Below are 13,593 nucleotides of genomic sequence, written 5' to 3'. Positions count from 1 at the left end.
TTTGAACTTGCAACCTTCCGGTTACTAGTCCAACGCTCTAACCACTAGGCTACCCTGCCGCCCCAAAGCATTGCAGATAAATGGAGGAGAGGACAGACTTCCAGGACGTTGAGAGAGAGAGCTCCAAATGTAGATAAATGGGAAGACACTCTGAGGGGGAAATCAAGGAAGCAGTTCAGTTACTCCCAATCCGACAGGAAGCTTATCAGGAAGAAAACCGAAGTGGGGATTGACAGATTGAATCGGTCTGGAGGAAATGGAATGGCAGCTCCTCCCCTATGGTGGCCCCGGAGGGACATTAGAAACCAACAATAATGAACTGTCAATCAACATGTAGGTTGTTCTCGGTCTCTCTATCTCCAGCTCTCTTTCCCTGTCTTCATTCATAAAGGCTATATTGGCATGTAGAGTGTTACATCTCTCTCTCTCTGTCCCCTTTTCTTCCTCTGTCTGTCTAGGGCCTGTCTGTCTAGGGCTGTCTGTCTAGGGCCTGTCTGTCTAGGGCCTGTCTGTCTAGTGTCTGTCTGTCTAGGGCCTGTCTGTCTAGGGCCTGTCTGTCTAGGGCCTGTCTGTCTAGGGCCTGTCTGTCTGTGTCCAGGGCCTGTCTGTCCAGGGCCTGTCTGTCTAGGGCCTGTCTGTCTAGGGCCTGTCTGTCTAGGGCCTGTCTGTCTAGGGCCTGTCTGTCCAGGGCCTGTCTGTCCAGGGCCTGTCTGTCTAGGGCCTGTCTGTCTAGGGCCTGTCTGTCTAGGGCCTGTCTGTCTAGGGCCTGTCTGTCCAGGGCCTGTCTGTCCAGGGCCTGTCTGTCTAGGGCCTGTCTGTCCAGGGCCTGTCTGTCCAGGGCCTGTCTGTCTAGGGCCTGTCTGTCTAGGGCCTGTCTGTCCAGGGCCTGTCTGTCCAGGGCCTGTCTGTCTAGGGCCTGTCTGTCTAGGGCCTGTCTGTCCAGGGCCTGTCTGTCCACCATGGGCCCCCTGTCTGTTTAAACCTGGGAGGGCCTGATCTGGTAGAACAGAAAGGCAGCAGGCTCTGGACCTGTCTGTCCAGGGCCTGTCTGTCCAGGGCCTGTCTGTCTAGGGCCTGTCTGTCTAGGGCCTGTCTGTCTAGGAACTTCAAACTCAACCCTCAGTGGGTGGACCTGTAAGTCAGTACCACCATGTTGTCATTGTCCCCCTCTAATCAGGGACTGATTTAAACCTGGGATCTCAGGTGTGTGCAATTTAATGATCAGGTAGAACAGAAAGGCAGCAGGCTCTGGACTTCGTAGGGTCAGAGTTGAGGACCCCTGGACTAGTACTTGGCCCATGAGTTGAACCAGGCCAGTGTGAACCACAGCCAGTCAGTGGGTGGACAGGCAGACATGATAAGAAACCAGACCAGTGTGGACCACAGCCAGTCAGTGGGTGGACAGGCAGACATGTTAAGAAACCAGACCAGTGTGGACCACAGCCAGTCAGTGGGTGGACAGGCAGACATGATAAGAAACCAGACCAGTGTGAACCACAGCCAGTCAGTGGGTGGACAGGCAGACATGATAAGAAACCAGACCAGTGTGAACCACAGCCAGTCAGTGGGTAGACAGGCAGACATGTTAAGAAACCAGACTTGTCCAACTCTGATCCGTCATGTTGTTTCCTCAGCTGATAATAGAGGCACTTTAAATGTGTGATGAAAGGAGGTGTCGTCATCACAGCATTGGAGCAGATAGACTGATGAAGGAACTCTGAACAGGCCTGCCTAGAGGATAGGATTGTCCGTGTACCGAATGGCACCATATTCCCTATATAGTGCACTACTTTTGACCAGGGCCGATGGGGGCTCTCTCCTCTATTCGTCCTTCGTCTTTCTCAGTACCCCGGTCCATTCCACTCTCTCTCTCTCCGTTGCGCCTTCCTTTCCCTCTCTCTTTCCTTCACTCCCTCCCTAATTTTCCTCCGTATCCTTCCCCTAATGTCTCTGCTGCATAAGCCCCCCCCCCTAGGGGACTGGTCCACGGGGGTTCCCCTCCAATAGGTTCAGCTGATAGGGTCAAAATTAAGGGCTGACACCTACTACTGGCCTACGGACTAATCAATGGGTGATGGAACAGGGGGAGGGGTGGAGGAGGAGGAGGGAACAGGGACTAGTAGACACACTAAGGGTGCATCCCAAAAATGTTGTTGACTTGCTCACTTTCCCTCTGGATTTGAATAGACATGAGTGGTATATTGAAAGTCCCTCCAACCCTTGTCTACACCAATCCAATGCTGTTAAATGTGTGTGTGTGTGTGTGTGTGTGTGTGTGTGTGTGTGTGGGGGGGGGGGTAGGAAACGACTGCGGACTTGGTGTATTGGGACTCACCCTTGAGGATTGGGAGGGTGGAGTGTGTATAGGGAGGTTCTGTTGAGGTTAGTCGAAGCAGGAAGCCACATAACATTGCTTACTGTATCCTAGTGGGGAATGTACACACAGTCAGTCAGGACAGCGTCAACTAGTCACAACCTTCACACCATATAACACTCGTTACACCTGCTGTTCTAGTATCATCATTCCAAGAGAGTCGGGACAGTTTTCAGAGATGGACTGTGATTCGATAGTTAACCCGAGGTTTGACAGACAGGTGAGTAACTCTTTTTTTTTTTGCTTTCCTGGTTCGACTCCTTATCAACACTTCAAATGAGTCGGGAAGAGAGAAGAGAGAAGAGCCACTAACCTAACGGGAAACAACATACAACAAACCAGATAGAAACAGCTGAGATGGGAACAATGACCTGTCCATTATTTTAGTCTATTCTATCTCTGTCCTAGTCGCTAGTGCTGAACCATGTTGTGTGGTTGAGACGGGTTATCAGAGACGGGTTGTCAGAGGGCTGAGACGGGTTATCAGAGGGCTGAGACGGGTTATCAGAGGGTTATCAGAGGGCTGAGACAGGTTATCAGAGGGTTGAGACGGGTTATCAGAGGGCTGAGAGGGGTTATCAGAGGGCTGAGAGGGGTTATCAGAGGGCTGAGAGGGGTTGTCAGAGGGCTGAGAGGGGTTGTCAGAGGGCTGAGAGGGGTTGTCAGAGGGCTGAGACGGGTTGTCAGAGGGCTGAGACGGGTTGTCAGAGGGCTGAGACGGGTTGTCAGAGGGCTGAGACGGAAACCTGAGACTGGCTATCAGAGGGCTGTGGTTATCAGAGGGCTGAGCTGGTTGTCAGGATGTCTATACTGTGTAGCTCCGTGAGTACAACAGGTGTCCTGCCTGTCCTGAGTCATGTTGCGTGAGTGTGAACCTAAGCCTCACTAGGCTGATCCACACTACAGACCACAGCAGGGAGGGGTAATGTGGGGCTATGGTAGAGGAACCTCCACACCTACAGCAGCTGACCCCAGCCTAGTCCACTAACACTTAGTGTGTTTCATAAACAGTCAGCTTGTGTGTGATTTAACATAAGGTATGGTTATTGTTGTGTGTGGTGGAATAACACATTGTGGTGTGTAGTACTGTGTAACCTAGCCTTTCAGCTATGGTATGACATCTATACTGTGTAACCTAGCCTCTCAGCTATGGTATGACATCTATACTGTGTAACCTAGCCTCTCAGCTATGGTATGACATCTATACTGTGTAACCTAGCCTCTCAGCTATGGTACGACATCTATACTGTGTAACCTCTCAGCTATGGTACGACATCTATACTGTGTAACCTAGCCTCTCAGCTATGGTATGACATCTATACTGTGTAACCTAGCCTCTCAGCTATGGTACGACATCTATACTGTGTAACCTAGCCTCTCAGCTATGGTACGACATCTATACTGTGTAACCTAGCCTCTCAGCTATGGTACGACATCTATACTGTGTAACCTAGCCTCTCAGCTATGGTACGACATCTATACTGTGTAACCTGCTGTAACCTGGTAGCCTCTATACTGTGCTATGCTATGGTACGACATCTATACTGTGTAACCTAGCCTCTCAGCTATGGTATGACATCTATACTGTGTAACCTAGCCTCTCAGCTATGGTATGACATCTATACTGTGTAACCTAGCCTCTCAGCTATGGTACGACATCTATACTGTGTAACCCCTAACCTAGCCTCTCAGCTATGGTATGACATCTATACTGTGTAACCTCTCAGCTAGCTGGTACGACATCTATACTGTGTAACCTCCTCAGCTATGGTACGACATCTATACTGTGTAACCTAGCCTCTCAGCTATGGTATGACATCTATACTGTGTAACCTCTCAGCTATGGTATGACATCTATACTGTGTAACCTAGCCTCTCAGCTATGGTACGACATCTATACTGTGTAACCTAGCCTCTCAGCTATGGTATGACATCTATACTGTGTAACCTAGCCTCTCAGCTATGGTACGACATCTATACTGTGTAACCTCACAGCTATGGTACGACATCTATACTGTGTAACCTCTCAGCTATGGTACGACATCTATACTGTGTAACCTAGCCTCTCAGCTATGGTACGACATCTATACTGTGTAACCTAGCCTCTCAGCTATGGTACGACATCTATACTGTGTAACCTAGCCTCTCAGCTATGGTACGACATCTATACTGTGTAACCTAGCCTCTCAGCCATCTATACTGTGTAACCTAGCCTCTCAGCTATGGTATACACATCTATACTGTGTAACCTAGCCTCTCAGCTATGGTACGACATCTATACTGTGTAACCTAGCCTCTCAGCTATGGTATGACATCTATACTGTGTAACCTAGCCTCTCAGCTATGGTATAACATCTATACTGTGTAACCTAGCCTCTCAGCTATGGTACGACATCTATACATCTATGGTACTACTGTGTAACCTAGCCTCTCAGCTATGGTACGACATCTATACTGTGTAACCTAGCCTCTCAGCTATGGTATGACATCTATACTGTGTAACCTAGCCTCTCAGCTATGGTACGACATCTATACTGTGTAACCTAGCCTCTCAGCTATGGTACGACATCTATACTGTGTAACCTAGCCTCTCAGCTATGGTACGACATCTATACTGTGTAACCTAGCCTCTCAGCTATGGTACGACATCTATACTGTGTAACCTAGCCTCACAGCTATGGTACGACATCTATACTGTGTAACCTAGCCTCTCAGCTATGGTACGACATCTATACTGTGTAACCTCTCAGCTATGGTATGACATCTATACTGTGTAACCTAGCCTCTCAGCTATGGTATGACATCTATACTGTGTAACCTCTCAGCTATGGTACGACATCTATGCTGTGTAACCTAGCCTCTCAGCTATGGTACGACATCTATACTGTGTAACCTAGCCTCTCAGCTATGGTACGACATCTATACTGTGTAACCTAGCCTCTCAGCTATGGTACGACATCTATACTGTGTAACCTAGCCTCACAGCTATGGTACGACATCTATACTGTGTAACCTAACCTCACAGCTATGGTACGACATCTATACTGTGTAACCTCTCAGCTATGGTACGACATCTATACTGTGTAACCTAGCCTCTCAGCTATGGTACGACATCTATACTGTGTAACCTAGCCTCTCAGCTATGGTACGACATCTATACTGTGTAACCTCTCAGCTATGGTACATCTATACTGTGTAACCTCCTCATCTCTATACTGTGTAACCTAGCCTCTCAGCTATGGTACGACATCTATACTGTGTAACCTAGCCTCTCAGCTATGGTACGACATCTATACTGTGTAACCTAGCCTCTCAGCTATGGTACGACATCTATACTGTGTAACCTAGCCTCTCAGCTATGGTACGACATCTATACTGTGTAACCTAGCCTCTCAGCTATGGTACGACATCTATACTGTGTAACCTAGCCTCTCAGCTATGGTACGACATCTATACTGTGTAACCTAGCCTCTCAGCTATGGTACGACATCTATACTGTGTAACCTAGCCTCTCAGCTATGGTACGACATCTATACTGTGTAACCTAGCTCTCAGCTGGTACGACATCTATACTGTGTAACCTAGCCTCTCAGCTATGGTACGACATCTATACTGTGTAACCTAGCCTCTCAGCTATGGTACGACATCTATACTGTGTAACCTAGCCTCTCAGCTATGGTAGAACATCTATACTGTGTAACCTAGCCTCTCAGCTATGGTACGACATCTATACTGTGTAACCTCTCAGCTATGGTACGACATCTATACTGTGTAACCTAGCCTCTCAGCTATGGTACGACATCTATACTGTGTAACCTAGCCTCTCAGCTATGGTACGACATCTATACTGTGTAACCTAGCCTCTCAGCTATGGTACGACATCTATACTGTGTAACCTAGCCTCTCAGCTATGGTACGACATCTATACTGTGTAACCTAGCCTCTCAGCTATGGTATGACATCTATACTGTGTAACCTAGCCTCTCAGCTATGGTACGACATCTATACTGTGTAACCTAGCCTCTCAGCTATGGTATGACATCTATACTGTGTAACCTCTCAGCTATGGTATGACATCTATACTGTGTAACCTAGCCTCTCAGCTATGGTACGACATCTATACTGTGTAACCTAGCCTCACAGCTATGGTATGACATCTATACTGTGTAACCTAGCCTCTCAGCTATGGTACGACATCTATACTGTGTAACCTACATCTATACAGCTATGGTACGACATCTATACTGTGTAACCTAGCCTCAGCAGCTATGGTACGACATCTATACTGTGTAACCTCCTCAGCTATGGTACGACATCTATACTGTGTAACCTCACAGCTATGCTATGTGTAACGACATCTATACTGTGTAACCTAGCCTCTCAGCTATGGTACACATCTATACTGTGTAACCTAGCCTCACAGCTATGGTATGACATCTATACTGTGTAACCTAGCCTCTCAGCTATGGTACGACATCTATACTGTGTAACCTAGCCTCTCAGCTATGGTACGACATCTATGCTGTGTAACCTCTCAGCTATGGTACGACATCTATACTGTGTAACCTAGCCTCTCAGCTATGGTATGACATCTATACTGTGTAACCTCTCAGCTATGGTACGACATCTATACTGTGTAACCTCACAGCTATGGTACGACATCTATACTGTGTAACCTAGCCTCTCAGCTATGGTACGACATCTATACTGTGTAACCTCTCAGCTATGGTACTCATGCTAACCTGGCTACCTATACTGTGTAACCTAGCCTCTCAGCTATGGTACGACATCTATACTGTGTAACCTAGCCTCTCAGCTATGGTACTGACATCTAGCTACTATACTGTAACCTCTAGCCTCTCAGCTATGGTACGACATCTATACTGTGTAACCTAGCCTCTCAGCTATGGTACGACATCTATACTGTGTAACCTAGCCTCTCAGCTATGGTACGACATCTATACTGACATCTATACTGTGTAACCTAGCCTCTCAGCTATGGTACGACATCTATACTGTGTAACCTAGCCTCTCAGCTATGGTACGACATCTATACTGTGTAACCTAGCCTCTCAGCTATGGTACGACATCTATACTGTGTAACCTAGCCTCTCAGCTATGGTACGACATCTATACTGTGTAACCTAGCCTCTCAGCTATGGTACGACATCTATGTGTAACCTAGCCTCTCAGCTATGGTACGACATCTATACTGTGTAACCTAGCCTCTCAGCTATGGTACGACATCTATACTGTGTAACCTAGCCTCTCAGCTATGGTACGACATCTATACTGTGTAACCTCAGCTATGGTATGACATCTATACTGTGTAACAGCTATGGTATGACATCTATACTGTGTAACCTAGCCTCTCAGCTATGGTACGACATCTATACTGTGTAACCTAGCCTCTCAGCTATGGTACGACATCTATACTGTGTAACCTAGCCTCTCAGCTATGGTATGACATCTATACTGTGTAACCTAGCCTCTATACTGCTATGGTACGACATCTATACTGTGTAACCTAGCCTCTCAGCTATGGTACGACATCTATACTGTGTAACCTAGCCTCTCAGCTATGGTACGACATCTATACTGTGTAACCTAGCCTCTCAGCTATGGTACGACATCTATACTGTGTAACCTAGCCTCTCAGCTATGGTATGACATCTATACTGTGTAACCTAGCCTCTCAGCTATGGTATGACATCTATACTGTGTAACCTAGCCTCACAGCTATGGTACGACATCTATAATGTGTAACCTCACAGCTATGGTACGACATCTATACTGTGTAACCTAGCCTCTCAGCTATGGTACGACATCTATACTGTGTAACCTCACAGCTATGGTACGACATCTATACTGTGTAACCTCTCAGCTATGGTACGACATCTGTACTGTGTAACCTCTCAGCTATGGTACGACATCTATACTGTGTAACCTAGCCTCTCAGCTATGGTACGACATCTATACTGTGTAACCTAGCCTCTCAGCTATGGTACGACATCTATACTGTGTAACCTAGCCTCTCAGCTATGGTATGACATCTATACTGTGTAACCTCTCATCTCTTATAAATTACTACTAGTTCCTAATTCTACGACTTGGACATCCCAACTATACTAAGCCTGGGAATCAGCACATTTGGGAGCATATATCGCTATGCAATGTCATTTCTCTTTGCTCTCTCATGTGTCCAGTTGCACAGTCTCTGGTGCAGCCGGCTGTTGTCAGAGTCGTCACGGCCCCGCTAGGTGTCTCTCCGCACTGTTTAAAAACTAAGCTTCTGGAGCTTTTACGTTTCCCTTTCTCTGATTGGTCCAACTCAAGCCTGTCTCCAGAAATCAACATAATCCTCGTTGATACAACAACCCCCCCCCCGGCTCCTCGCCACCAGCCCTCTCCGCCCCACACCCACGGTCCTCTCCGCCCCCGGCCCCTCTTCCCCAGCCCTCTCCGCACCCCACCCACGGTCCTCTCCGCCCCCCACCCGGCTCCTCACCCCCAGCCCTTTCCGCCCTCCACCCATGGTCCTCTCCGCCCCCACCCGGCTCCTCGTCACCAGCCCTTTCCGCCCCCACCCATGGCCCTCTCCGCCCCCATCCATGGTCCTCTCTGCCCCCCACCCACGGTCCTCTCCACCCCCGGCTCCTCTCCCCAGCCCTCTCCGCCCCCCACCCACGGTCATCTCCGCCCCCCTGGCCCCTCACCCCCAGCCCTCTCCACCCCCACCCACGGTCCTCTCCGCCCCCACCCTCGGCACCCCTGCCCCACGCCTACCCACTATCCCTCTCTCTATCAATTCAATTTAAATTCAATTCAAGGGGCTTTATTGGCATGGAAAACATATGTTAACATTACCAAAGCAAGTGAAGTAGATAATAAACAGAAGTGAAATAAACAATAAAAATCTGTCTCTCTCTCTCCACCTCTCTCCCTCCCTCTCTCTCTCTCTCCCCACCTCTCTCTCTCTCCCCACCTCTCTCTCTCTCCCCATCTCTCTCTCTCTCTCTCTCTCTCCCCCTCTCTCTCTCTCTCCCCATCTCTCTCTCTCTCTCTCTCCCCACCTCTCTCTCTCTCTCCCCACCTCTCTCTCTCCACTACAACAACCTCTGTAAACCCGTAGAGGCAGGGAGGGGAGGAGGAAGAGAGTTTAATCCAAGCAGATTATGCTGTAAACTGTCCGAGGGGAAGGAGCGGAAGTGGGGAAGAGATATGCTGTCTGGCTGCTACAGTAACTTCCAGTGTCAGGGCTGTCTGTAGCATCCAGCAGTGTTCTGTCTCCTACTAAACCTCTCTCTCCCTGAGCCTTGAGCCACGGCCCTAAAACTACGCCCTTCGTCCCTCAGCCCCTCAGCACGGACTACCCAGGGGCCTCTTTTCTAACACCCCATTTAGAGCCTACTGAGAAGGGATTACAACATTAGTCTGTTAGGGACAGCGTTTCCTGTAGTTACAGCTGAGACATTTGGAAGTTTATTCTTTGGAGGAGGAAGTATGGTCTCTTGTTCGCTGGAGTAGGATCTTTGGTGGCAGAATTTTTCTTGGATTTGATTTTTGTATTTTTATTTTTATTTGAAGAAAGAAGTTGAACACCTCCTGGTTTCTCCTCTTCTTTCCCAGTGGATGTGTTTATTGGAGGTAGAGAAGCGAGGGAGGGAGCAGCATGGAGGACTGAAGCAGACGGAGGTGTGGATTGATGAAGAGAAGGTGGAGAGAAAGAGCCTGGTCTAGTGATGTGGTATACAATGTTGATTTTGGGGCAGTAACTCTCAGCACCGCAAACGAGATAAGCTTGGTAGTGTGCCTGTTAACCCTAGTGTACACTTGGTAGTGTGCATGTTATCCCTAGTGTACACTTGGTAGTGTGGATGTTATCCCTAGTGTACACTTGGTAGTGTGGATGTTAGCCCTAGTGTACACTTGGTAGTGTGCGTGTTATCCCTAGTGTACACTTGGTGGTGTGGATGTTATCTCTAGTGTACACTTGGTAGTTTGGATGTTATCTCTAGTGTACACTTGGTAGTGTGTATGTTATCTCTAGTGTTTACTTGGTAGCGTGCATGTTATCTCTAGTGTACACTTGGTAGTGTGCATGTTAACCCTCTTCTAAAGAGGCAGTCATGTTGCTTGTAGAGGGTGGTGTTTGACTTTGGCAGAACCTTCCAGAACCCTGGATCACTGGGCCAGTATGGAGCTGCTGAAACTAACGTGATCAAACTGTTACAACTGGGATCCTCCTTTAACTCTGTCCTTGGACAACACTGTCAGGTCCTCCTTCTCCCTGATATCCTGAGTCTATAGGGAATATACAGAGTCCTGCTGCGTTGTTGTTTGTTTGAATACAGTACATCTGATAAAAACCCAGTCGGTCGACCCCTGCAGATGCTGTCCGAGGGGTCGTCAGCAACCGTTGTGATGCGTTGTCGGAACGCCGGCAGTTGGAACGTTGGCGTCGGTGCCGGGATGACACGCATCACCACCCTGTGGATTATCTGGGCCAGCTGGCTCTGTTTGACGGCCAACGGACAGATGAAGATACCGCCAGAAACGTGAGTACCCAAACCATGACCTCACAGCCCTCTACTGTCAGTAGAATAGTACTGTCTACCTGTAACGTGAGTACCCAAACCATGACCTCACAGCCCTCTACTGTCAGTAAAATAGTACTGTCTACCTGTAACGTGAGTACCCAAACCATGACCTCACAGCCCTCTACTGTCAGTAGAATAGTACTGTCTACCTGTAACGTGAGTACCCAAACCATGACCTCACAGCCCTAGTACTGTCTACCTGTAACGTGAGTACCCAAACCATGACCTCACAGCCCTCTACTGTCAGTAGAATAGTACTGTCTACCTGTAACGTGAGTACCCAAACCATGACCTCACAGCCCTCTACTGTCAGTAGAATAGTACTGTCTACCTGTAACGTGAGTACCCAAACCATGACCTCACAGCCCTCTACTGTCAGTAGAATAGTACTGTCTACCTGTAACGTGAGTACCCAAACCATGACCTCACAGCCCTCTACTGTCAGTAGAATAGTACTGTCTACCTGTAACGTGAGTACCCAAACCATGACCTCACAGCCCTCTACTGTCAGTAGAATAGTACTGTCTGTAACCCCAAACCATGACCTCACAGCCCTCTACTGTCAGAGAATACCTACCTGTAAACCATGACCTCACAGCCCTCTACTGTCAGTAGAATAGTACTGTCTACCTGTAACGTGAGTACCCAAACCATGACCTCACAGCCCTCTACTGTCAGTAGAATAGTACTGTCTACCTGTAACATGAGTACCCAAACCATGACCACAGCCCTCTACTGTCAGCTGTCTACCTGTAACTGACCTCACTCTACTGTCAGTAGAATAGTACTGTCTACCTGTAACGTGAGTACCCAAACCATGACCTCACAGCCCTCTACTGTCAGTAGAATAGAATAGTACTGTCTGTAACGTGAGTACCCAAACCATGACCTCACAGCCCTCTACTGTCAGTAGAATAGTACTGTCTACCTGTAACGTGAGTACCCAAACCATGACCTCACAGCCCTCTACTGTCAGTAGAATAGTACTGTCTACCTGTAACGTGAGTACCCAAACCATGACCTCACAGCCCTCTACTGTCAGTAGAATAGTACTGTCTACCTGTAACGTGAGTACCCAAACCATGACCTCACAGCCCTCTACTGTCAGTAGAATAGTACTGTCTGTAACAGTACCCAAACCATGACCTCACAGCCCTCTACTGTCAGTAGAATAGTACTGTCTGTAACGTGAAAACCATGACCTCACAGCCCTCTACTGTCAGTAGAATAGTACTGTCTACCTGTGATGTGAGTACCCAAACCATGACCTCACAGCCCTCTACTGTCAGTAGAATAGTACCTGTAACGTGACCTGACCTAACCCTCTACTGTGAGTACCCAAACCATGACCTCACAGCCCTCTACTGTCAGTAGAATAGTACTGTCTACCTGTAACGTGAGTACCCAAACCATGACCTCACAGCCCTCTACTGTCAGGAGAATAGTACTGTCTGTAACGTGAGTACCCAAACCATGACCTCACAGCCCTCTACTGTCAGTAGAATAGTACTGTCTACCTGTAATGTGAGTACCCAAACCATGACCTCACAGCCCTCTACTGTCAGTAGAATAGTACTGTCCATGACCTAACGTGAGTACCCAAACCATGACCTCACAGCCCTCTACTGTCAGTAGAATAGTACTGTCTACCTGTAACGTGAGTACCCAAACCATGACCTCACAGCCCTCTACTGTCAGTAGAATAGTACTGTCTACCTGTAACGTGAGTACCCAAATCATGACCTCACAGCCCTCTACTGTCAGTAGAATAGTACTGTCTGTAACGTGAGTACCCAAACCATGACCTCACAGCCCTCTACTGTCAGTAGAATAGTACTGTCTACCTGTGACGTTGAGTACCCAAACCATGACACCTCACAGCCCTCTACTGTCAGTAGAATAGTACTGTGTACCTGTACCCAAACCATGACCTCACAGCCCTCTACTGTCAGTAGAATAGTACTGTCTACCTGTAACGTGAGTACCCAAACCATGACCTCACAGCCCTCTACTGTCAGTAGAATAGTACTGTCTACCTGTAACGTGAGTACCCAAACCATGACCTCACAGCCCTCTACTGTCAGTAGAATAGTACTGTCTACCTGTAACGTGAGTACCCAAATCATGACCTCACAGCCCTCTACTGTCAGTAGAATAGTACTGTCTGTAACGTGAGTACCCAAACCATGACCTCACAGCCCTCTACTGTCAGTAGAATAGTACTGTCTACCTGTAACGTGAGTACCCAAACCATGACCTCACAGCCCTCTACTGTCAGTAGAATAGTACTGTCTACCTGTAACTGTCAGAGAATAGTACTGTCTACCTGTAACCCCAAACCATGACCTCACAGCCCTCTACTGTCAGTAGAATAGTACTGTCTACCTGTAACGTGAGTACCCAAATCATGACCTCACAGCCCTCTACTGTCAGTAGAATAGTACTGTCTGTAACATGAGTACCCAAACCATGACCTCACAGCCCTCTACTGTCAGTAGAATAGTACTGTACCTGTCTACCTGACCTAACGTCAGAGTACCCAAACCATGACCTCACAGCCCTCTACTGTCAGTAGAATAGTACTGTCTACCTGTAACGTGAGTACCCAAACCATGACCT

The 13,593-nt window shown here is 48.0% G+C and overlaps 1 protein-coding gene across 1 annotated transcript in view; it reads left to right on the top strand.

Annotated features, from left to right (window-relative positions):
- The first annotated feature begins 2,400 nt into the window (after window positions 1–2,400).
- LOC121845906 (voltage-dependent calcium channel subunit alpha-2/delta-4-like) overlaps window positions 2,401–13,593 on the top strand; it is a 90,831-nt gene continuing 79,638 nt past the window's right edge. The window contains exons 1-2 of the mRNA XM_042318122.1: window positions 2,401–2,594; window positions 10,766–10,932. Coding sequence (XP_042174056.1) covers window positions 2,553–2,594; window positions 10,766–10,932 — 209 coding nt within the window. The 5' untranslated portion in view covers window positions 2,401–2,552. The remainder of the gene's footprint in view (window positions 2,595–10,765; window positions 10,933–13,593) is intronic.

Source organism: Oncorhynchus tshawytscha, unplaced genomic scaffold (genome assembly GCF_018296145.1).
Source record: "Oncorhynchus tshawytscha isolate Ot180627B unplaced genomic scaffold, Otsh_v2.0 Un_contig_2864_pilon_pilon, whole genome shotgun sequence".
Taxonomy (NCBI): domain Eukaryota; kingdom Metazoa; phylum Chordata; class Actinopteri; order Salmoniformes; family Salmonidae; genus Oncorhynchus; species Oncorhynchus tshawytscha.
The sequence above is the reverse complement of the archived record's forward strand: the minus strand, read 5'-3'. Positions and strand labels throughout refer to the sequence as shown.